The 27,118-nt window shown below is 35.0% G+C and overlaps 1 protein-coding gene and 1 pseudogene across 8 annotated transcripts in view; one reads left to right on the plus strand and one right to left on the minus strand.

Annotated features, from left to right (window-relative positions):
- The window catches only part of DGKB (diacylglycerol kinase beta), a 695,680-nt gene that overhangs the window by 142,929 nt on the left and 525,633 nt on the right, over positions 1–27,118 (plus strand). For 5 of the 8 annotated variants that reach the window (XM_077856714.1, XM_077856707.1, XM_077856709.1 and 2 more), the window contains exons 3-5: positions 7,017–7,093; positions 11,332–11,352; positions 18,986–19,139. In XM_077856714.1, the coding sequence (XP_077712840.1) occupies positions 7,017–7,093; positions 11,332–11,352; positions 18,986–19,139 (252 nt within the window). The remainder of the gene's footprint in view (positions 1–7,016; positions 7,094–11,331; positions 11,353–18,985; positions 19,140–27,118) is intronic. The other 3 variants (XM_077856710.1, XM_077856711.1, XM_077856713.1) reach the window with 1 other exon arrangement.
- On the minus strand, positions 25,726–26,842 carry LOC144288328 (L-lactate dehydrogenase B chain-like; annotated as a pseudogene).

Below are 27,118 nucleotides of genomic sequence, written 5' to 3' on the forward strand. Positions count from 1 at the left end.
TTGTCTGGTGGGGTCCGCTCTAGTAGATTTATTCATCACCACTGTGCTTTGAGCCTGTCATCAATGTATTTTAAAAGCTACCTGGATGATCCTAATATGAATTCCAATTTGAGTACCACTGGGTTAGACACAAAACTGGCTTAGACAAAGATAAAGCTCTTTTGCTAATTTGAAATACTAGATAGCTAAGGGAAACTTTAATCATCATATTTAACTTTTACTAAATACTAATATGTGTACATTAATGCTAGCTCAATATTAGACTAGGAAGCTTTCTTTTTAAAAAAAATTATTTATTCATGAGAGAGAGAGAGAGAGAGACAAAGAGGCAGAGACATGGGCAGAGGGAGAAGCAGGCTCCATGCAGGGAGCCCAATGTGGGACTCAATCCCGTGTCTCCAGGATCAGGCCCTGGGCCGAAGGCGACACTAAACCACTGAGCCACCCGGGCTGCCCGAAAGTTTTCTTTTTTAGACAGTTGGAGCTATGAATCTTATATATTACAAGGTTAAAATAGCCACTGCAAAGATGCTTTTGGCGGAGTGCAGAAAGAGATTTCTAGGCCACAAATATCCTCTGTGATGAGAGGGAAAAAAACTATGTCTGGAAGCTTAAATTTTGAAGAAAACTTTTGAAGCACTGAATAGGGAGGAGCAAAAAAGGACTTTTCCAGGATCCCACATTGAGATTACAGCATTGACTGCCTCTCTCAAAATGTCAGAGCCGCATTTTTTTCCTGGAAAACTAATGTCCTCACTGAAACAGGGACCCATGGTTCCGTCTACTCTGGCAAATAAAGGACTAGATGATTAATCTACAGGAGGTTATTTGTTATTTATAAAAAGGACAAATGCACTTCATAAGGTAGAAAGTCTTGGTGTTAACAGTGGAGTATGATCACCTTGTCACAGGAGCTAGGACTACTATGTGGATGTTAAAGCTTTTGGCCTTGACTTGAAGAATAGACTTTAGAACAAACAAAAAAGATTTTCTTATGAGGCATAATGAGAATGTGTTATCTGCAAAACATTCTTATAATTTTATTCCGATAGTTATCTTTTCTATGTACTTCCCCTTTATAATACAGCACAAGCAATTTTAATATTTATTCTTTAAGATGATTTTTAATCATAACTATGAAATATATATATCATGTAGAACTTACATATATTGCAAGTTTTTGACAAGAATTGTACATATATATTCTAATTCCATTATCAACAGAAACATAATTCTAAACTAAAATAAAATGCTATAAACACTTAAAATATCCATATGACATTTTTGCTTTACTTTTGCTTATATTTGTTGTATATTTAGAAGATATTTTTCATATGTTAATTTAAGTTGGTAAAAAAAAAAAAAAAAAGAATTAGAATGTACTAGTAAAAGGTAACAAAATTCCCTGAACTAAATGAACAGAAATTGTGGACTCCAAAGTAGATGCCTTGGCTCTAATGGAAACTTCTATTGTTTGTTTGTTTACAAAATAAAGAAAACAGATTTGGGCCATATACAAAAGTTTGGATCACTACTTCACTCTCTTTGGGTTGTGTGAGTTTGAATAAATAATGCTCCCTTTAATCTTGATTTCTTCATGTGTTTAATGGGGAAGGAGTTTGAAAAAAAAACAAGGTAATCATGAGTTTTAAGTGAAATAATAACACTAAAAAACACTAAAAAACAAGATAAAACACTTTCTAACTACTAAAAGAATCTACCCATGCAAATTTTAACAGTGTTAATAGTACTCAATGCATCAATCAGGTATAGATTCTAAGAGTGTTATTATAGGGAGCTCTGTAGAAGGTTAGTTGCTATCTTAAGTGGTTGAAGGAAGTCCTGAGAGGTTTTGTGAGCAAGGTGATCAGTAAACTCTGGCATGCATTATGTTTGAACTTCATTTGACAGTGTGGAGAATCCCCAGCAACGAAGACACCACGAGCAAAGGAAGGGTTATAAAATCATGAGACATACTGCGATGGATGTTGAACTCTAAATAAGGAAGGCATCAAAAATAATTATTGGTAGATAGGGTCTGGATTATATTTTGACACATCTATCATGCCAAAAAGAGGGGTTTGTGGTGCAATTTAAAGACAATAGGAAACTGTTGAAGGGTGATGATATGTTTGAAGTGATGTTGAGGGTGGAACAAAGGAATAGGAATTTATTAGGCACCAGATACTTTGCTAGACACAGTACTGCAAGGTCCATTTCATTATTTTTATTTTACATATTAAAAAACTGAGCCATAGAGACATTAAAAATATGCCCAGGGGGGATCCCTGGGTGGCTCAGTGATTTAGCTCCTGCCTTCAGCCCAGGGCATCATCCTGGAGTCCCGGGATCAAGTCCCCACATTGGGCTCCCTGCATGGAGCCTGCTTCTCCCTCTGCCTGTGTCTCTGCCTCTCTCTCTCTCTCTCTCTCTCTCTCTGCCTCTCATGAATAAATAAAATCTTTTAAAAAAATATGCCCAGGGATATTCAGCCAAGAATCCTGGAGCCAGGACTTAAATCTAAGACTCTCTGGCTTTAAATCTTTCCATTACTCCATGAGACCTTTGTCATTAATCAGACAAATGTGTGTTGCGGTTTTTGGGATAAAGAGGCAAAGAGGCTGTGAAATCACAAAGGAAGTTCATTCAAGATGTAGCAGACACCTAAGGAGATGGGAGGGAAGCCAAAAGCATTTTCTTTTTTTTTTTTTTTGTAACATTTTTTAGGACACACCCATAAGCTTGATTCTTCTATTTTCTAAACATTGCTGATGCTCTTGTAGATTTATTTTTATTTCAAAATTAGTAGAATGAATTTAAATTTTCCTTAATAGTCATGTAAAAATTCAAAATATTCCTAACCGTACATTCCTAAAGTGTAGCTAGTTTAACACTCATGGCATTATATGGTACATGACTCAGCCAAACAGGAGAGGATTCATAGAGAGTGAGCACTGTAGGGGGCCTCTAGAATGACTCATATGCTTGAGCAGGTGCTAGAAAGACAAGCCATAAGATGAAATCTACTCTGTCAGTCCCTATATACATTTCCTCTGTCCTTGCATGTAACCAAGGTTTTCGCTGAACAAACGATTCTTCTCTTTTTTAAATTCAGTACCACCTTAGTTCTTAGGTGATTCTGATGGTGGCAGAGCAGACAACCTAAAATAACCCCATTGCCTTTGTTATGGCTATTAATATTAAATTACTTTCCAGTAAGACGAATATGCTATAGCCATGGGCAGTAATTGGTATTTAGTGTTCTTCTCCAAGTCTCCTGACTTATTAGCCAAGCCTTGTAAGCATCACTTCCTCTGGAATTAGACATGTATCTCATGTCATGACCCTCCTTTGCTTTCTAGGAGACCCAATACTTTGTACTGAGCATCTGTCCTGATCCCTTTTCCAAGGATTAAACCAGATTTTAGAAGCTGGCTGCCTAGCACTTTAGTTGCCAATCTTCTTTGATGCCAGACCTTTGTTCCCTTACAGATATGTATTACCTGTGAATTGATCTCTCAGTTCACAGCTGCCTGGCTGGCTGGCTGGCTGGCTGCCTGGATTTCTTAGCATTGCTCAGCCGAGAATTTGTCACTGTGCTCTCGTACTTGAAGCTCCAGTATTAGTTGAAATACGATTGAGATTATATCTTACACTTACCTACTATCTGTTCATTCAGGCATGACTTCCTTGGTATCTCTCTTTTACTAGAGGGTAGGTCAGATTCAGGCATATATCCTTCCTCTTCTCCACTACCCCAGTGTTATCCGAACAGACATGATCCAAAGTTGACATAATCAAACTGATAGGAATGTTTATGGTGATAGGTAATATGAACCAATCCAGAAAAATGGCTGAATTATAAAATGAATAAATTACTATTCTTTGAAGGTAGGTTGAACACGACAGCAGGAACTTACTTCACCATCTAGTACAGTTTGGGAATCCATGCAGATATGTAGACTATTGGCATAAGGGAATTCTGATTAAAGGTTAGGGGAACCAGGCAGGATATCTGGAATGCTGTGGTCTTTCTTTCTTTCTTTCTTTCTTTCTTTCTTTCTTTCTTTCTTTCTTTCTTTCTTTTTCTTTCTTTCTTTCTTTCTTTCTTTCTTTCTTTCTTTCTTTCTTTCTTTCTTCTTTCTTTCTTTCTTTCTTTCTTTCTTTCTTTCTTTCTCTTTCTTCTTTTTCTTTCTTTTTTTTTTTTCTTGTGGTGTTTCACACTAAAATCTTAATCTAGAGAGGATTGGATGAATAAGTCAAGTCCTCAGTCTTTGAGAAACTGGGCCCAGGAAAGGTTATCGGGGCAGGAACAGAAGAATAATATAATTTTCCAGTTTCCAAACTAGGGTATAAAGTGGAGATTGGGTAATGAATAAAGTTCAGATACCAGGATATTAAAATAGGACTTGAGAATTGAAAAAATAGTAAATTGAGTTAATGGTGTTCCATCTAAATATGAATTAGCACTTCTTAAATTGTCCCAGACCAAGATTGTCATTGAGACCCAGAGAATTTTATCTTAATTTATTAATTTATTCCTAGTGGCTTCCCCACTAAGAATATGCTAATATAAACTGTGTCAAAGAAAACATTAAAAAATGACATGAATAATTTTAAGGACTATTGCCTTCTCTGGAACATTTATAAGTGATTACTGAATGTGTTTTTTTACCCTCTGGAAGCCTGAAATGAAAAGCCTGTCTTTAGGCAGTGTTTCTAACATTCGTTGGAAGGCAAATTTTATGATATCAGAAAGCAAATTTTCTTTTCCCTCTTCCATTTTTTCATGGGGCTCAGATATGGTTAAAATAAACATAGTCTTTGGGATATGTTATTCCAGAATTTGTACATCTAGATATGTATATGTTTATATGGGTATGTACAGAGGGGTCTGTCTCTACATCTATCAATGAGAAGAAGTAAAAGATGTTCTACTAAGTTAGAATAAGACCTTATTATCGACAAGGGTTTCAGGAATAAAAATCAGCATCATATCTCTCTTTAATATAGAACGTAGTTTCTAACGTAGCTTATACTTCTGCCAATATAAATGTCAAAGCAATTATTGTAATTTGTTGTGGTTTAGGAATAGCTCTGATCAATTGAATTACTATACTTATTATTATTTTATTATTTCATCTTTGTTATAAATTTGAATGCTATGCAAAAATGAAAATGTACCATTTCCTTCCCCAGAGCAACATACAATTGAGCAAGAGACAAGGATAACAAATTAACTCTGATCATAGTATGGAAAATACTAGCAAAATATATATTGAAAAAGAAATATATAGGAAACTGTACAGTCTTCAAACATATTATAGCATACTCACACACACACCAATCTCAACAGCAAAAAGATAAACAATCCAATTAAAAAATAGTCAAAAGACTCGAATAGACATCTCTTCAAAGAAGATACACAATGGCCAATAAGCATTTGAAAAGATATTCAATATCGGTTATTAACAAATATATAATGAAATACAAATCAAAACCATTTCATGCCCACTGAGATGGCTGTAATTAAAAAAAAATAGGGAATAACAAGTATGACAAAGATTTTAGAAATTGGAATTCACATATATTGCTGGTAGGTATGTGAAATAATATGTAGCTCTGTGAAAATCTGTTTGGCAGTTCCTCAGAATGTTAAATGTAGAGTTTTCATTATGACCTAGTAATTCTCCTTTTAAGTATGTACCCATGAGAATTAAAACATAAATTTGCACAAAATTATGCATATTTGAATGTTCATAGCAGCATTATTAATAATAACCAAAATATGGAAACAACTCAAATGTACATGAGCTGATGAGTGGATAAACAAAATGTGGTATATCCATAAAATGGAATATTTTTTTAGCTATAAAAAGGAATGATACATGATACAACATCTATGGACCTTGAAGTGAAAGAAACTAAACCAAATTATAGGATTCCAGTTGTATGGAATGCTCAGAATAAGGAGTTCTTTTTGAGGTGAATATAGTTGTGATGTTTGGACAGCAGTGTGCATATACTAAGAAAACCCACTGAATTGTATACTTTAAAATAGTTAAAGTAATGAATCTATGTTATGGGAATTTTAATGCAATAAAAACAATACACACAAAACCCTCAACAGAAGTTACAACATGAAGAAACAAAATCAAAGTATAATTTACAAAATATAGGCATGATGCACTGGATGGGCACCTAGGAGTTAACTTTCTAACAGGATGCCTCGAAAGCTGACTTGTAAATTAGTATTTTTGGAGCTGGGAAATATTTTATGGTGGCACAAATATCACTGAATCATGGGGAAAGGCAGGGAGGATGATAATCAAATGCTAGGAAATAATATCTATGCCTTGTTTCCTAATGGAAAACTAAGAATCTTCTGTTTATTTCCCAGTTTCAATCTTGTTTTATCACTGTTAGTCAAACTCCTTGAAGCTTTAGATTACTTATCAGTCTTTTAGATGACTTATCAGTATTTATCAGTTGTTTTTCTCTAACTTAAATATGTTATAAATATGGGATTGCTTAATCAAATTATATTTTGATAACTGAGAGCATTGATTGAATGCTAGGTTGAATGCATATATTTGTATTCTATTTATATATATTATTCTAATAATATTTATGTTCCTTCATGACATTATTTCTCCTATTAATCAATAGATTCTTTGTTACAATCTTAATATGATGAGTGTCCTAAAAATATTTTAAAATCTTTCATAATTGAAAAAGTAATTTAAAAGATCTTTTGGTAACACATCTAAACTTTTTTTTCTTTTTTTTTAAATTTGGAGACATAAATGGCTTTATTAAGTGGTTCATGGATTGGGCAGCATCACTTCTATGAAGTAGAGATCCTTCCTTAACTTTGTTTCTTTTTTCCCCCTAAACTTTGTTTTTTAATTTTAATATCTGTTGATTATATTTTAATAGATCTTTGTTTCCAAACTGGGTTATTTAGCCACAGTAGTCATATGTAAACAACTTGTGTGTTCTCTATTTCTTTCTAGATTCCACAAAGAAATTAAAGGATGTTCTTGAAGAATTCCATGGTAACGGCGTGCTTGCAAAGTATAATCCTGAAGGGGTAAAGCTTTTTTTTTTTTTTTTTAATGTTGCTTTTATATATATGCTTGGAGGAGGGATTTCTTAATGAAGGGTCCTTGAAAATATATATACCATATACCATATCATAAACAAAATGGAATTCATAATGAAATGCTATTCTGGAAAACACATAAAATAATGTACTACCTTTTTCATTCAAAAACCGTCTGCTAATGAAAATAATATTTCTCTGTTATGTGCTTGAAAGAGTACAGATCATCTGTAATATAGCCTTAGGTTCTTTTCCTAGATGTTGAATGTATTGTAATTCTGAGATTGCTTGGTCAGGTATAATCAGGAAACAAGATTGATGGAAGAGAAAACCAAGTGTGCCTGCTGCTCACTCAGTGACCTAACAATTTTAACCCCAAATGAACACTGGTGGTGGCAGGAGGGTTACTCCTTTCAGAGAATTATTCCCTTGACTAAAGAAGGATTCTGCTATGGATATAACTGGCCTATAATTTAAAAAAAAAACAGCTTTGATTAAAAAGTGAGGGATCCCTGGGTGGTGCAGCGGTTTGGCGCCTGCCTTTGGCCCAGGGCGCGATCCTGGAGACCCGGGATCGAATCCCACGTCGGGCTCCCGGTGCATGGAGCCTGCTTCTCCCTCTGCCTGTGTCTCTGCCTCTCTCTCTCTCTCTGTGACTATCATAAATAAATAAATAAAAATTAAAAAAAAAAAAAGAATACGAAAAAAAAAAAAGTGAGGGACTTCTTTCACCATCTTGTTTTAACCTAGTACCAGTAAGCCAACAAGTCCCTGAAATTCCTTCCTTATAAAAACCTTCTTGTCCTGTTGATGGCTTTTGAACACCTTGCTTGAATGAGTATCTATCCTAATTATTTGTTAAATCACCTTCCATTTAATGTTAGCTGAGAGATGTTACATTTTAAGTGAGCATCTTAGCTGTGAGTCCTTTGGCAGTTTCACATCAATTTGTTAAAACAAATTGTCCTTTGCAAAATAATTTTTCCCCTGAATATATTATCTAACCAGCTAGATAGTTTGTTTGCTGATTAAAAAGTGAGTTTTTTTTTTTATTAACATTGTCATTATGGTTTTGATTGTTTATAAGAGCATAGTTACTGGCTACCCTTCAATATTATATTTCTTGGATACTTATAGAATTTATATTTTAGTCAAAAGTAAATCTCCAATTCTAACCTTAAAACATTCATATTGTTTTATGATTTCCTTCCAGTATTTCTAATATCTATTTTCCTGCCATATTTTCTCATTCTATCTTTATTCTGATATATTACTATACCTTGTAAAAGTCTTTAACCTAAGATTTATTTCCTTTTTCAAGTAAATATTTAAAACTTACAAATGATGGGGGAAACAAAGCAATTTAAAGCCATTCCCATTTTCCTATATCAGGAACAAAAGCAGATATCTGGCCTGGCCAGATTTCCCTCATATTTTATTTTCCTAGATACCATAGTGTGAGAGAAGAAAATTTTGCCAGATAAATTTGTAGAACTGAAAATCTCAAAGACCAAGGAAGCAGAGCAGGAAAGCTAAACATCACAACTTTATGGAATTGTTGTAAGACCCCAAAATGCCATTAATATATACATTCATAACCCAATGAATTTGGAAATGTGCATGTTATATAATCTATACACAGAGCTAAGACCAGTTTTATTTTTTTCTCCCTAAAGATAGCTACTGGCTGTAAATTGGAGTGTGATATTGTTTGCAAAGTAGCCTTTTTGCTTCCTTTGACGATTTCTTATTTAAAAGACTCAAGACTTAGTCTTACTGATATTATATATTTCATGAGGATTATCAGTCACTGTATACTGGATTTATTGAGGTAATTACTAGATTCGTTCTAAGACACACATATGATGTCAGTCTTTTCAATACTGTAATAACTCCATAAATGCACAGATCTCCTCTTGAAATGCATTATTAAAATAATGAACAGTTGAAAAACAAAAAAAGTTAGATCTCATTATAACCCCAAAGTAATTCTAATTTAAGAGTCAAATCACTCTCAAACACTGATAGGTCCTTTTGCTTCAGGAAAAACAAAACAAAACAAAACAAAACTAAACTAAAGCTTACATGACTCTTAAATACTAGTATGTATTTTACAAAAGCCAATAGGAAGTAATTAGGAATATTCAATGTTGAGAAAGAAATCTTTAATGCGTTGAGGTCCTCTTCAGTACATGACTTCATGTAGTTTATAAAAGGTTACTTTGACACTGACAGAATTCATACTGTCCATTCGTTCATTTGAGAAATTCTCAGTCTCTGTTGGCTGGTCAGGTAATCCTCAAGTTGTTGGCAGAGATGACTACTTAATTAATGTTCTATTATACAAGAAAACTTAGGAAAATGTTTAATCTATACTACTTTTAGAATAAATAATCCTTTGTTTTCTAAAATAAACATTATCATCCATATAAAATGTTCTTGCAAAGAAAGAACAGGCTAAACATCTCTTATTTGCTTCTCCTCTTAGAAACAGTAGATGCTGGGACGCCTGGGTGGCTCAGCGGTTGAGCATCTGCCTTTGGCTCAGGGCCTGATCCCGGAATTGGGGATTGAGTCCCACCTCCGGTTTCTTGCATGGAGCCTGCTTCTCCCTCTGCCTATGTATCTGCTTCTCTCTCTCTGTGTCTCTCATGAATAAATAAATAAAATCTTAAAAAGAAGTAGATGCATTGTGTTTCTTATCACTTACTTGAATTACTGAGTTCTAAAAGCTCTCTGTATAAAAACTTAATACAATGAATATGTGACCGCTTAAGTCTATTTTAATGGAGAAGAAATATTAAGTGCATTATATGGATAAATCATTTTTATTTTTAATTTGTATCTTTTAAAGATCATTTAATAATCTTTCTTTGAAAAAAAAAAAACCCAGAATCAAAAAGAAATATAAGCCTAAACAATATCTTTAAAGATTCCTTAAGGATAAGAACTTTTAAAAGGTCTTGAGGTTGCCAAACAGATGGGTTTATAAAGTTTTAAATGAAGAAAGTCATTGTAGGAAAAGTAAAATTACTTTCCCAAGATTAACCAGTTAGTTTTATAACAAGAGTCATAATTAAAACCTAATTGTCTGGAATCCCAGTTTAAGAATGATGCCTTCTCCTCTTCACTTCATTGACTGGGTCTTAGATTGAAAGGCAAGGTGGTGGGAGATGAGAGTAAGGGGAAGAGATATGTATTTCACATGAATTGAATGGCATTTCTTATGTAATGAGTATGGCATATTCTAGTACATGTAATTACTACTAAGTCGTGCCCAAAAAGGTAAGAGATTCTTACTTGTCTCCAGCTAATCTTATATGAATGATACAATGTTAAGAGTATGATTATAGCTAGTTTGTAGTACCCATCTAATCTCAGTGAGATGGTTTATAGTAAAATATAGTCCGGATATCTCAAATATAAATAATTCATGAAATTAATGAAATTTGATAACATGAGAAAGAACCAGTTTGGCATTGCATTTTATATATGTAAAATATAGTATGTTATAATATAAGTAAATACATATTAATATAATAATATTATTTAGTATTAATTAATGATATTAATATATTGCTATATTACTATAGCTATTTATATGTTTTCACCCCTGAATTTCAAATTCAACTCTAAATAGTTCCATTGATATCTAAACATGTGGGAAGAAATTAAGAAGTGGTATATGTTTGGGAAATATTTATATTTAAAGGTATGGTAATGGGCTGGCATGTTATTCTAAAAGAAGCATTAGGAGTGGGAAATAAACATTTGTAACCTAATATATATTTATATATACTGTTGTGTTTTCATAATCTTCTCTGGAAGATTTTAATCATCTTATATGTGTCATTCATTATATTTATCTCCTATCCGTTTAGAGCTGTTTGCTGATTACACTCCATGATTGATCTAAATGATTCTCAAATTTTAACTTCTATCAGAATCACCTGGGGGTCTCCTTAAAACACAGATTGCTGCCTACCCCCCTGCCCTCTCCTTAGTTTCTGTGTTTCTAGGACGAGATTCAAAAAAGTATATATTTTTATTAGTTTCCCAGTTGATGATAATAATGCTGTTCAGGACCACATTCTGAGACTCATGGATCTAGGGTATGTTTTAAAATCAATCTGTAAAACCGACCTTTTAGTTATCAGCAATATGAGATAATGAGTATAAATTATCTTACATTAACACATGTATTCTTTCTTTCCTTGCATGCACAGAAACAAGACATTCTTAACCAAGTAAGACATTTTCTTTTCTATTAAAATCTGTCTTCTTTCTTTATTCTGATGTAATCTATGAATTTCTCATCCCTGTCATTGACCTGTATTTCTGTACCATTAAGATTTGTATACTATGCAAGGCTATCTGTAATACTTATAAAGTTGTAATTGACTGATATTTGTTCAAATCAGTCTCAAATGAGGGCTAATACCATAATGGAATTGAAGAGGATCTAGAGGGTAGGCTTTAGTTTTGTAAACTCTTGAATCTAATTTTTTAATTTCACCAAAACATGATCAGACTTCAACAAAATGACAAAATAATTCATTTAATGAAACTCTTAATTTATTAATTTACAATGGGAGATCTATAATTGCATTTAAATGCAATTGATAGGGATTTCTTTTGCTTGGGGGGAAGTATGTATCTACGCTGATATTAGAATTTGTGAGGGAAATAGAACTGAAAAGCCACTAATCTTTACCTTTCTGGGAAAAAGAGAAACCCATCTGTTGCTTCAGTCACTATCTCCCAGTAAAGCCCATTTTATAAAGCAAGTTTTGGGACCTTGTTCAGCTGGGTGCATAGAATTACAACACATTTGGGGGATCTCTAAATGAATTTTTCTATCATATTAGGAATATCTCTTACCAAAATGCATGAGATACTTAAAATCATGATATTGTCTCCCTTGGACAGTAATGGATATGTACTAGCAGCTCTTTATTCACAAATTTCCTTGTGGTTTCAATGACAGCAAACACTGTGATCTCATCACCAGCATGTTAAAGTACAGTTGGTTACCCCAGAATGATCTTGACTGACTTAGACACAGGTCATACATACATATTACAGTCTCCAATGATGAGGCAGGACTGATGGCAACTCATTGACTGTGATGACTTTTACGAATCTCTTTCAGAGGATGACACTTCCCTGATCTTATCCTGGACCTCTATGGAAACCTACCAGTTCCCCTAAGGACAGACTACATGGGCTTTTTGGTTTTAGGAAGCAGCCCTTCGGAGTAAATGGCTGCTTCTGTGCAGCAGGATTTAGCTATTATAAGACATGTATTGAACACCTTGGTCCATCGACACACCTTTCTGCATCACCTCATCCCTACTAGAGGCTGTCTGAAAACTGGTGTCAATTAGCCCTGCCTTTTTCCTGGTCAGCAGAATGAGTTTCTTCCTTTTCCTTGCTCAGTCTTTGTTCCATATGGAAATGTTTAGTAGGCAAGCAATGTCAGTTGCAGAATAGAAAGAACAAGGAAAGCTGCGGTTAGCCAAAGGGGTGGTGGTGGTGGGGGGGCGGTGGGGAAGCGCATGCCTATTTATTGCTCTATACTGTTCCTGGTCTATCAGTGTAGGATTTTCTCTTTACATTTCCTGTTAGTAGCTGATCCTTGGCCCAAGGTTGAGTTACATTTCATAATTCCCTGGGCCTCCCTTATCTTTGCACTTGGTGCTCTGTACTGTAGATTCTGCTAATGTGTATACCCTTTACATTTAGACAAGTGAGTTGCTTCATTCCCTTAATAAGAAACCTGGGAATCCATAACCTACATTTGGTAGTGCTGCTGCCTAATGTAATATTTTAAGTGTCTTTAACAAGGATATTGACACTGATATAATTATTAGCAATGATATAAACACCTTTTATTGTAAGCTATAATTGTCCTTCCAGAACCAAATTCAAACTTTTCCATTAAAGAAAGCATCTGGAAAGTATAACAGAGAAAACGTGATCTTAGCAGTCCAACTGAACTGAGTTCAAATCCCACATCTGCCACATATTAGCAGATCTTGGACAAGTTACCAGCCTCAGTTTGTAAAGCTATCAAATGAAAAGAATATTGGCCTTAGTGGCTTGTTTAAAGGGTTAAATTCAAAGTGTATATAAAATAATTATCTCTATGCCTGATGTAGAGGTGTTCCATTGACATTTAAAGGCAGTGGCCATTGGTCATACTTCAATGACTAACATGGTTTCATACAAAAGTTCTAGAATATCTATGAAAAGTAAAAGTGGGAATATCTGAGATACACCACCAACCAATCCTGTCACCTTTATTTTCTGAGACTCACTTTTCTCAACTTTAAAGTGAGAAAATATAACTCGGATGTCTTTCCAACTCTAAATTGATTTCTTTCTACCACGAGGTATGAGTGGAGGACATCAGATGTGATTTGTTTCCCCTGCCAAGCCTGGCCACAATCCAGAATGCTGTCCTGGTATCAGAGTTATTGTGTTGTATCTGTTCTACCTCCCACAACTGCATAAATGCCAGGGCACTGAGTTAGCAAGGAATGGAAGCCACATGTTAACCAGTATTTGTGCTTCTCTTCCCCATTACTCTCAACATAAATTCTGTCATTTTCCTCATCTTATCAAACCTACAACCAGAGCACAGTTTTGAAAGCATACCACCAAACTGAATAATAAAGTGCCTTCTATAATTCTGTATCAGTGACCTATATTGACTCTGTATTAAATATTGTTGAAATATATAGTAACTTTCTTTTCATTATGTGACCGCAGTTAGAATGGAACCATGTAAAAACAGTCTGAGAAGAAATTTACATAGATACTGATGAGTTTAATTAGCTACATCTTATGATAGTTAAACACATCAATTTGAATAGCGTCTTACAGGTTTCTTGTAACTGCACTAGGGATCCAATCTCGATATTGCCAAAAAAATACTGTCTTGTATCTATGACAACATGTAGAATTTGAGAATGGACCATCTGCAATATTGTGTCCTAAATTGAAAAGTTAATGATTTGGCTGTTTCGAGTGGCTAGGTGATATCTCTCACAGTTGATATATTTCTCCCCTAACCTTCTGTAACAAATATTCAGAAGTGTATTTCCTACTACCCTTGTCTGCCTTCACTCCTGCTCTGTTCTCCTACTCCTCCTCACTGGTTTTTATAGAAATGCCTCTAAAACAGGAGCATTTTTATGCCTCAGAAAGGACATTTGCACTATCTGTTTTGTCTATCTGAGGTGTTCTTTCTCCAAATATGTGCAAAGCTTTCTCCTTCATCCCCTTTAAATCTTTATTCAAAGAACAGATTTTCTTTTACTGATCATCAGATTTAAAGCAGGTACCCTCCCCCAAAATGTATAAATATTTTCTATCTTTTTTTTCCCCTACAACACTTAATACTGTCAAACCTTGTACATTTAGGCCTATTTATTTTTCTATTTTCTTATTCCCCTTGTTAGAAAATAAGCCTCTGGTGGAAGGATTTTTGCATGTTCCAATAGCATCTCTACCCCAACAGCTAGGACAGAGACTAGTACAAAATGGATATACCATGAACATTTGCTGAATATGAGAAAATCTCCATCCTGAAACCACCAGAATAAATTAATGATAGAGTGATGACATTTATTTTCATTCACTTTGAGTCTACTTGGATGAATACTAGTGTTATTTCTTTAGTATTAACAGGGATTTAAAAACAAAGGATCCAGATGGTCAGATATAATAATGAAAGGCATATAGAAATGTGTTTTGAATTCATGCCAGTTTGGCAGCAACATCTGAACAGCTCCCTCAGTCTGAATTCTTTGCAGATTCTCTATGTTATCTCCCTAAATAGTCTGTGGCTGCTCCTTAAGAAAAAAAATGAAAAAAAAACAGTTCTCAAAATTTTAAACATTGTGTGGTGTGTGTGTCTCTGAGCCAGTTTGATTTTTGAACACTCATTCACTTAAGTCCAACCCAACTTTGTTCATTAGTGTTTCCATTGATGTGCATATAAGTGATCTCATTCTGTTTAAAGGTCACAATCTTCAAAAACCAATTTTAATGCTGCTACAGGACAGCAGTAGAAAGCAAGATACTTAAATTTGGCAATGTTCTACTGAATCATGAAATAAGGAAAATGTATAGATGGAAGATAGTATTCACTCATAGAAATGTCTGATATTTTGGACAACATAGAATTTTAAAAGAAATTTGAAAATCTTTTACCAAGAAGAAAAGCAGGAGATGAGTTAACCAGAAGATATTAAAGAATAATTCCTCTGTGAATTGGAAACACAGAAATGGCTAAATTTAGGCTTCAGAGAAGTTTGAGTTTTACAACTTTGTAAGCTATGTTTAATGACTGAAATGTAAGGGAGGCAAATTTTGTTCCAACCCAAACGGTGAAGAAGTTTGAAAGAGAAGTTTATTTACATCATCGGTAAAACTTAATAAATAGGATAACATCATTGCATAGAAAGCGTCATTCTTATTTTGTTAATAGACTTTTTTTTTTTTTAAACAAGATATCTGTATAAATGCTCACATTCTAAAAGCAGTGTTTTGTCAGTGTTGCCTGGTACAGAACAATAATTGCAAAATGTCTAAAACACAAAAACTGCAGGCTTGATTCAGGAAGATGCAGTGAGTTTTCTGGTTTTCTGGACTAATAAAGAGGAGGGCAAATTAAGATAATAAAAAATCCATTAAACCTCAAACCAGCACTTCCTTTTATTATTTTATTATTTCATTTATTTTACATGCTGTGAGCCCAAGGGCATGTTAAGTGCTTTATATTGATTTATTATTACATTTAGATGACAACCCTGAATGGTTGATCTTATATAGCACTTTATATGAAAAAAATTAAGGCTTAGAGCTGTCAGAGAATATAACTAAGCTGCCTTTTGCTTAGTGAGCAAGGCAAAGCTGCAGCATTTAATTTCAGAAAGTTTTCCTGACCACTGAAAAAGAACGGTCAAGGAGTGATGCAGTCCTTATTAACAGGGATGCCATACATTTTTTTTTTCCTTTTTGGTTGTTTATTTTTCTGGTTTCTTCATTAAATTACAGGCACAGATTTCAAAGAGATTCTATTTAGGTTATGTAAGGCTCTATAAAGAGCACACACTTGGGATGTGGCAGATTTTTTTCTTTAAAAGAAGAGATAAATTCCTTGCCCCAAATCACTCAGATGGCAAGTGAAGATATAGAATATGACACAAAATATTTTTTTATTCTCAAGTCTCTGTTTTGTTTTCATTTGCTGGTTGGTTGTTATTGTTTTCCTTTGTTATCATGTTAAACTCTTGCCTTGAAATTGTTCTGTTTTAAAAGATAATCATGTTCCAACAGAAGATCCAGAGAAAAATTGTCAACAATTCTAGTCCTTTGTTCATATTTTGCTACCAGCTTTCTAAAAAAAATAATAATAATAACCAAAAAGGATGAACCATGTAATGACTTGTTAAATGCATATAAAAACATTTTAAGGTAATGTGGTTTGAGGCTTATTCTTCAAAAATTGTTTGAAATTTCTAACAGACCCAGAGGTAGGTATTGTTATTCTGTTCCATCTATTCCTGTAGATGGAGAAATTAAGGCACAGAGAGATTAATAAACTGTCCACCTGGATATAGCTAGAAAGTGTTGGATCTGAGAGTAGATCCAGGTACTCTAACTTCAAAACCATGTTCCTGTCATTGGTTATGTTGGCAAACACAATACTGACTACAGAAGGCTTAGGGCTCAGAAGCAAGAGTGAATATTAATAACCACCTCTAATCTCAATGCCTATGACTATGTTTGTTACACAAAGTTCCTATAGTTTTTAATAAAATTAACTTCTAGTGTCCCATGAGGCTTCACACATTTGAGGATTTTCTGTCGAAGTTGGTTACTCATCTAACTGAGTGCAGATTACTTCTCTTGCCACAGGCCAGGACTAAGGAACCCTATTAGTAAGAGTAGGTGTCTCTGCTCAAGAAAGTGCCTTTGGATACAGTGGTCTGGCTGTTGGCCTTACCTGCATATTTTGAAACCTCGGTTTCATTCATGGTGGCAAATTGCTTTTCATAAGTACTTCTGCTACCTGAGGCTATTAGTATATTTTTATGTTATTCATGGTTTTTAATTATGTGGTTCACTCCACTAGTAGAATTTATAATATTTTATGGTGGTGGTGATTTCTTATATATGTAAGAAAGTGGACTCTTTTTACTGCCACCAATGTAAATGTCTGAAGTGCCTTTCATGAATAACCAAAGCAAGATTAAACTACCTAAAAATGTCAGAATATGGTGTAGAGTTTTGCAATCAGAAATAAACAAAGTGAAGTTTTATTTTCTTTTTCTTTTTCTTTTTTTTATTTTTATTTTTATTTATTTTTTATTTTTTATTTTTTTGCTTTGGTTTTTAATTGGCTTGAGATTCTATTAGGTACAGAAGCATACATGGTACATATTCTTAATTGGCACATAATCTAATCTATAAAAATTTACTTTCTCTAGTAATATCCTTATATGTCCTATTCCATTTTAGGATTTATTCAAAACAATATTAAAATTAAATTGGTCATTCTGTACCACCTTACCCCAAGTATAATTACATGGAACAAATACTTTTCTATTCAAAATAGCAGTTTAAGGAATTGATTTTATTCTCATTTACCAGAAGTTTGACCAAAATTAAGAGCATACGTCTACCAAATTTCATTTTTGCCCTATTTTTAGTTTTATCTTAGTTACATTGAACTGGGTAAGAAAGAAAAAAAAAAAAAAAAGCCCTTCAAGGGCTTCCTATGAGACCCATCAACCTTGGACTTTCTTGATCTGGACAGGTGTGGCTTTATCCCAGCTTCTTCTCTATAGATATCCTTGTTCTTTCAAATGGCCACCTGGATAGGACCTAATACAACCACACTGGCCTCTTCCATGTGATCTACATTGATTTCTCAGGAAACATTTATGCATCATTGTCCCTATAGTCATGAGGGTGATGGCCAAGCCCAGTACAGTACCATTTACTTGCCTTTGTCTCAAAGTACCTGCACCCTTGTCTTCAATTTTCCAGGCAAGAGTCAGATTCTGGTCCACTGTCCTCTGCTCAGAGAAAGCAAGCTCTCCAGGTGGCTCTGGTGAAATTCTCTACTTAAATGGAGAATAGACGGTGATTTCCATCACCCTTTCCCTGTTGGAAACAGAGGAAACAAACTCCAGAGATGGAGTCTCTCAATGTAGCAAGGGTTCTTTCCAAACAAATGTCTGATTGTTTATTTTTTATAGTCCTGCAGTGACTATGAGTCGACAAGGATCTTGAAAAAGATTTCTTTGGAAGTTTGCATGGGAAGTTTTAGAATTTCACTTTGGAATTTCACATCAATTGATATTGGTGTCAGGGTGAGACTTTTACATTAGCCCCTTTCTCCAGGGGTCAAAAACAAGACTAACTATGAGAAACAAAGACAGGAGATGGGAGAAATTCTTTATTTCAGAGTATTAATGCTGTATTCAGGACTCTGCCTTAGCATGTTCACGTTAGTTGCCTAATTTAGTTATAACAACAACTCTGCAGGATTGGGAATATTACTCCCAATTCACAGGAGTTTCAAAGACTATATTTTTTTATGGTGATACATATACTGTGGAAATAGAAATGTCTGACTGGAAAGCTTCTCCTTTCCTGTTGTCCCACCACAGGTAAGATGTATACATACCTAACCACCACAATTAGCCAAGGACTGCTCCATGTATTTCTCAAATAGTTATCATCCTTTTATAGACTTGGATATAGAAATGTTTGAGGTCATTTCTACTACCGTTGATTTTGAACATAGCACATAATCTTAACATTGGCTGACACTTAAAATATATGTTTAATTTTTTTCAGACAATAGATTTTGAAGGTTTCAAGCTATTTATGAAGACATTCTTGGAAGCAGAACTTCCCGATGATTTCACAGCACACCTTTTCATGTCATTTAGCAACAAATTTCCTCATTCTAGTCCAATGGTAAAAAGTAAACCTGCTCTCCTTTCAGGAGGTAAGTCTAATTATTTACTTTAAATATGCAAACCTCCAAGGGAAAATCGGTATCAAGTTCTCTATAAGAGAAGAGATGATTTGCTTAAGAAATATCTTTCTTTCAGGATTTATACTTTCATACTAAGATTGTGCAAAATATTTAAAGTGTCTCCAATATAGTAATAGCTAAACATTACAGAAAATATACTTTATCATTATCCATCACTTGTCATTCAAAGTCTTAGAAGTCTACGTTTAGGTAATAATTTTAAGAGATACTTCCATCAAATATGGAAAAGTGCTCTTCTAAATGAATAGTTAAATATAGATAACTTTATATATGAAAATGTAGTCACAAAGCAGTTATGTGTAGAACATAATATTTATATCACTTGTGTAAATTTCTAACATATTTTCATAGAACAGTTTTGATTTTTCTTTTAGACACATTTTAAAAATTTGATATCACCATGGAGATGATTGGTTCTGTCATTATGGGTAGCTTTTCAGAGATGTCTAATGAATCCATTGTTAATTGTGTCTAGCTCTATCCAGTCAGGAAAACAAAAATCCCACTGTATTACCTTAGAGAATATAAAATAGGTGATTGGTTAAACAGTGTTGGAGGGTTGAAAAATCAAAGAGAAATACCAAGATGATGGAGAGGTAGAACTGCAGGAGTCATGTGCCACTCCTAGGTTGGAGTAATCAAAACTGGAAGAAGGATTTCTTTGAACTAGGAGGTAGGATTCTGTGGGGAAGGTATTGCCTGGCAGATCTCTCACCCTGGAATTTCTGTGGAGGGGATACTTCCTTCTGGGTTTGGTAGGTAGTACCAGAGCTCAAGAGGGGCCTGCTGCCTGGCAGTGATACATTTTAGGAATGGCTTGGGCCAGACTGTGCCTTTCTCAGTGTAGAAATGAGCTAGAGACTAGAGCCTGTTGCTCTGGGAAACAAGTGCTGGAGAGATCTAATAGGAAGTAAAGACAGACTAGCAGGAACCAGCCCCTACCCCTTCCTTCCTTGTCATGTCTCTAGTGCGCCTGTTAATAGGAATCCAGCTCATAATTGAGAAATATGCTCTAAGGGAGCATTTCTCAAACTCTTTCTGATCACAAGACTTTTTTGGGCTCTTAAAATTATTTAGGGCCCAAAGAGCTTGGGTAATACCTATTATATCCATACTAAAGAAGAGATATTGTAGAAATAAACAACAATCAATCCATTACATGTTAAGAAAAATAACATTTTTTCTGAAAAATAACTTCAAAACTAAAAACAATTCATGAGAAGAGTGGCATTGCTTGATATCGTTGCCAATCTCTTTAACCTCTGGCTTCCTAACTGCTTCTGTGTTCCTGTTGCTGTATCATATATTATGCATCCTCTTAAAAACTCTACACTCATGAGAGAATAAGAGTTAAAAAAGCAAATGATATCTCAGAATTATCATTAATAATCATTTGACCTAGAAATTCTCTGCAAAGGGACCTGGGATCTCAGGGGAGACACTGGCCTAGAGACTTCCAGCTCTAGCATTATGAAATAGAATACCAAAATGTGAATAAAGGTATAGAAGATGTTTAAAACCAGTACTAATTAATTAATTTTTAATTTTTAAATTAATAAATTAAACTCACTTTAATTAATTAATTTAAAATTTAAAAATTAACTAATTAAGAAAATTAAAACATTAATTAAATATACTTTAGTTAATTAATTAAAAATAAAACATCTAATTAAGAAATAGGTGAACCATAAACAAGGTTTAGGCAATCTGATGAGGGTCCATAGACATATGCTTTATGTTGTGCTGTTTCTCCTTCTGTTAATGAAATGATGATCTTTCCAAGAGCAATCACATGTTGGTGCAAGCTTTTTTAAAACAAGTGTATACCTTCCACATGATATATTTTGATCCTTTCAAAATACATAACAATATGTTTATCATAGTCTTTAACTACCCTTAAAATGTTTTTAGTTCCTTAAATAATTCCCCTATATCATGAATTGAAAGGATTCACCCCACTTGGTTTTTCCCCAGGTGAGTCTTGTTTAGTCTGTTCTTACAGTGTGCTATCAGAGCTTACTGGTGTCCTGGGCTGAACATTTAAAAATGGGACAATTCCTTACTTTGATCTAGAAATTAAAACGTCCCTGTTCTCCATTTCATGCTATAAATGGATTGCACATAGACTGAATAAAATAGTAAAATTGTCTCTTCTTTCATTTTATATGAAGCAGTATTATTCTTGTGTATGGAGAAAGAAGGGGAGACATTTTTTTTATAGGTTTCCTGTCTGAGTAATTATGTCAGACTTAGAGGGAAGAGAGATTCTAATTAATTAGATTTGTAAGAAATTAAAATCTCAAACTCTCTTGTCTTCAAATAGCATGTAGTAAGTATTACATATAAGATGCCAAATTTACAAGGAGTAGAAATCAAATCAGGTTCCAAAATGGAAAAAAAAAAAAATTAAAGGGTAACAGCTTGTACTTTGTTTGGGACAGCCACATATTCTGCACAGATCTACTTGAAAGGAGTTGCAAGATGGGCTGTGTAGCTCTCATGCAGCAAAAAATAATTTAAACTGGAATTTCTTTCAAACCTTGATCCACATTTTAAAACATAAGTGCATGGTGTCCTTTGTAGGACTGTTTTCAACTGCATATTCTTTCAAACTTACTTTTGTTAATAAAAAATATAAATGCATTTTTATTTTCAGGATCCTTCTGTATAATCTAGATTATCTACACAATACATATTTGTGGCTGAAAAATCACAAATAAATTTTGAAGAGAAAAGAGCTATATAATGTTTTGTTTACCACCCCCCCCAAAAGTTCACCATATTTCATTACTACAGTATCAATATGGATATGATAGCTGTTCTTGACTCTGTATATCAACTGAATAATGGTTTCTCAGTAAAAAGCAAAACTAAATTGGGAAAAATGTTATTCTTGTTAATGAACAATATTCAATTATTGGAGATAAAATAAATGCAAAACATTTAGTTTTTATAGAATAAAAATTTTAAATAGCTATAAAGAGGCATAAATGTTGAGTATGTGTATGTTTATAGTTGGCTTTTGTTGGAACTTGTAGTAGCTACTGATCCATCTGGTATTTTGTGTAGTGAATTTTTTTTTTTTTTTGGAATATTTTGTTGCATGAAAGTGCCTCTTATCGCCTCCTTAATATGTAAGATGATTCTTTCTACTGTTCCCAAGTTGGACTTTTAATTTTTGAAGATATCCCTAATGCTCTATCTTTCCAGCTCTCTCATAACCTCTTCTGCTTCCTTGTAAATGTCAGGTCCCTAATGCCTCATATGTTTGCCAGCTCAGCGACTAACTTCTGATTTTACTTTCATCCCCAGAATCTATCACTTGAACTACTTTCTTTACAGAATGGTTCAATCATTTGGAACCTTCTTTTTTTGCAAGTGGCTCATATACCCTTGACCACGAATCAATATTATGATTTCACATTTCAGTTCCTACAACTTGAACACTGAATATAACCAAAGAGAAATTTCATAAATATGCAGATTGTTGCCTCTACATGTTTTTAACATACAATATTAACATGCCTTAAGACCTCTTCAGTTTTTAAAAAATCTACCATAAAATTTTCATATTTATTTACCATATTTATTCTTAATACTGTCTCCTAGATCAATTAGGTTAAATTTTTCAAACTTCTTTTTTTTTTTAAGATTTTATTTATTTATTCATGAGAGAGAGAGAGAGAGAGAGGCAGAACACAGGCAGAGGGAGAAGCAGGCTCCATGCCAGGAGCCTGACGCAGGACTCCATCCGGGGACTCCAGGATCGTGCCCTGGGCCAAAGACAGGCGCCAAACTGCTGAGCCACCCCAGGAACCCCCTCAAACTTCTTTATTCAAATCTTTCCCCTCATCCTCAACAGGTGAATTTTTTTCACATCCTACAAAAACAAAAACACAAAAAACCAAAACCAAAACAAAACAAAAAAACCCAAGCACTGTCTAACATAAAATGCCTCCATTATTCCCCATACAACCCAGAACTGTTTCTTCAGCTCACAGAGAATATATATTAACTCTATTCCAGATAGAACTCTTCATCTGGATGTCCCATAAGGAATTGAACTAAATGTGTTTGAAAGTCAAATAATTATAATCTACCCACACCTGCTTCTATTTCTATCTTGTCTCTTGGTGAAGGGAACCCAAGTATCTATCATTTTTCCAATTGTAAAATCTTGGACTCTCCCACTCGGCACTGCCTCATGCCTCATGTTTAGTTAGTCACAAAATGCTCTCCATTGCTCATTATAACTTCTCAAACATTCTGCTACTGTCAGTTTGATCTATCATTGTTTGTGTTATAGACTGCCCATTAGCATGGCTCCTGGCTGGGCCCTGACTTCCTATCTCAATGCTGTATTTTCTTTTTTTTTTTTTTTAATTTTTATTTATTTATGATAGTCACACACACACACACACACAGAGGCGGAGACATAGGCAGAGGGAGAAGCAGGCTCCATGCACCAGGAGCCCAACGTGGGATTCGATCCCGGGTCTCCAGGATCGCGCCCTGGGCCAAAGGCAGGCGCTAAACCGCTGCGCCACCCAGGGATCCCAATGCTGTACTTTCTAATGCTGAAACCTGATTCGATTATTCTTCGGTTTCTAAGTTTCAGGCCTTCACTATCACCTTGTGGCAAGTTCTTTAAATTTTTATTTTTCATGTAAACTTAAATCCTTAGTACTTAAAGCAGATGAGGGGACGCTGGGGTGGCTCGGCAGTTGAGTGTCTCCCCTCGGCTCAGGGCATGATCCCAGAGTCTCAGAATCGAGTCCCATAGGGGGCTCTTGCAGGCGCCTTCTGTCTCTGCCTCTCTCTCTCTGCCTGTCTCTGTGTCTATCATGAATAAGTAAATAAAGTCTTTAAAAAAATATTTAAAGCAGATGAAAGCAGAGTTGCTTTGGTGAAGGGAGAGAGTGCAGGACAGATTAAGTACAGGAAGTTCTAGTCACTGGCCTTCCCACACCCAAACTCACCTCCCTGCCCCCCACAAACGTGCCTGAAACTAATATAACACTATGTTGGGACACCTGAGTAGCTCACTGATTGAGCATCTGCCTTTGGCTTGGGTTGTGAGCCCGGGGTCCTGGGATTGAGTCCCACATCAGGCTCCCTACAGGGAGCCTGCTTCTCTGCCTATGTCTCTGCCTCTCTGTGTGTCTCTCATGAATAAATAAATAAAATCTTTAAAAAAAAAACTGAGTTTCATAGCAGTAAGCACAATGCCATGTAGCCTGCAGATCTGCCTCCAGGCTCAATTCTCTCTGCCTCTTGCCCCATGTGGCCTAGATCCTTTACATAACAAATTGTCTGCTGTGATTTAAGTCTTCTGTGGTTCCTTATCTCACAGCAAAAGCCAACTCCTTCAAGTCTTGGCTAATGTGTTGCTCTAATTGCATAGCACATGCTGGCATGAGATACCTTGACTGTGCAACTGGGAAGCAACCAAGGCACTGTTGTCAAAGTCACACTTTCTGCCTCTTGTAGAATAGCTGGTGCATCCGTGCTTCTTCCCAACTCTCACCTAGACCAACTCTTCATAGCAACTCTAGGAATTAACTACCTTCAGCTAAATTATTATTCTTATTGTACAGGATAGCAGTTAACAGTAGTTATTAGTAACTTCTACATTCTCTGATAATATAGAGAATGTAATTGATTTGTTAACTGGTTCAGAAACATACTATATTTCTGTTTGACGCCACAATATTTAAAATGTTGACGTTATAATAGTAAATGCCTGTTATTAGCTATAGGTTAGGGTAAGTTTTCTTGTTGTTGTTGTTATTGTTAGTTTTATAGGACAGAAACAGAAAAAGAATATTTTCCTAGCACCTTTTATATCATATCATGTAGAGAGTTGGCCAGTTGTAACATTTAATTCTTTCTTTCTTTCTTTCTTTCTTTCTTTCTTTCTTTCGTGCATTCCACCATCTTTTTTTTTTTTTTTTTTTTTTTTTTTAAAGAGAGGGAGAGAGAGACCTGGGGAAAGAGCATAGGGAGAGAGAAAGAGAGAGATGCAGGACTCAATCTTACAACCCTAAGATCATGACCTGAGCCAAATCAAGAGTTAGACATTTAACCTACTGAGCCACCCAGGTACCCCTCCACCATTCTTTTTTTTTTTTTTTTAAACACCTTATGTGCCAGAAATTCCACCAGAAAGCTGAGTATCCTTTAGAGCCAGGCAGACAACAGACAAGTAGGTTATGAATTATATTACACTAAAATAAAAGTTATCATCTATTTATCAAGATCATCTGAGTGAGATTTTAACCATAAACTAAAATTATCTAGTTTAAGTAGAGGTAGGGACAGGTACATGTAGGAGAGGATGGAAGGGAGTTTCAAAAAAAGAAAACATGTACATTTCTACTCAAATTAAAAAAGTCCAATGAAAGGATAGTGTGTGAACTGTAAGACATTCAGTATTATTTCATTCATAAATATTTATTTATTTATTTATTTATTTATTTATTTATTTATTTATAGAAGCACACTACAATAGTTAATTTTATTTGTTCAAGGCTCATGTTGCAAGCATTAAACCAAGCATGGGCTTTGATTCTGTGAGCCCAGATTCACATATTTAGGAAGATAAAAGCAAACTGTGATCCATGTATATGGATGAGAAATTAAAGGCTCACAGTTAATCACATTATGGTTTTAAGTTCCTATAGCTTAGAAGCCAGAAGTCACAGATCTTTTAGGTCTTTCTGGATGTCCCACAAGGTACCTGCACTTTTCTTGAGCTGGGCAACCTCATCATCCTTTAGCTTCTGATTGATCACACTGGTTAAGCCCCGAGCATTCAGGATACAGGGAAGACTCAGGAAGACTTCATTCTCAATACCATACATGCCCTTCACCATTGTTGACATTGGATGAATCCTGGAGAGATTTTTCAACATTGATTCAATGAGATTAGCCACACTTAATCCAATAACCCAGTTGGTATATCCTTTTAGCTTGATGACCTCATAGGCACTTTCAACCACCATCTTATGCACTTCCTTCCAATTTTCACTGCCGTCGTCTGTTCCCATTTCTGGATTCAGTTCCTGAAGAGAAACACCTGCCACATTCACTCCACTCCACACAGCCACACTTGAGTCGCCATGTTCTCCCAAAATCCATCCATGGCAGCTGCTGGGATGAATGCCAAGTTTTTCAGCCATAAAATAGCGAAATCTAGCAGAGTCCAGATTACACCCACTTCCAATCACACAGTGCTTGGGTAGTCCACTTAGTTGCCAGGTAACATATGTAAGAATATCCACTGGGTTGGAAACCACAATTATGATACAATCAGGACTGTACTTGACTATCTGAGGAATAATGAATTTGAGACAATAACATTCCTTTGCACCAGACTGAGGCGGCTCTCTCCCTCCTGCTGGTGGACTCCTGCAGTCACCACCACAATCTTAGAAATGGCAGTCACAGAGTAATCTTTATCTGCCACAATTTTAGGTGTCTGTAGAAATAAGCTCCCATGCTGTAGATCCATCATTTCTCCTTTGAATTTATCTTCTAAAACATCCACCAGGGCAAGTTCATCAACCAGAGACTTTCCCAGAATGCTGATGGCACATGCCATACCAACTTGTCCAACACCCACTACAGTGATCGTGTTGTTTGGGATCGCTGCCTCTTCTGCAAATGGTGCAATCAGTTTTTTCCTTAAGAGTTGCCATTGTGTCCCGAGACCACCGGCTGTAAGAGTTGTGTGAAGAGACAAGGTTAGCTGCGTGTGTCTCCTCCAGTGCAGGATGTGCAAGGCTGGTTACTTATTTTTAAATCAATTTTAAATCTAGTATAGTTTACATACGGTGTTATATTAGTTTCAGGTGTACAATATAGTGATTTGACAGTACATGGGTATTACTCAGTGCTCATGACAATGAGTGCACTCCTTAATCCCC

The sequence above is a fragment of the Canis aureus genome, chromosome 18 (assembly GCF_053574225.1).
Source record: "Canis aureus isolate CA01 chromosome 18, VMU_Caureus_v.1.0, whole genome shotgun sequence".
NCBI classification, from domain to species: domain Eukaryota; kingdom Metazoa; phylum Chordata; class Mammalia; order Carnivora; family Canidae; genus Canis; species Canis aureus.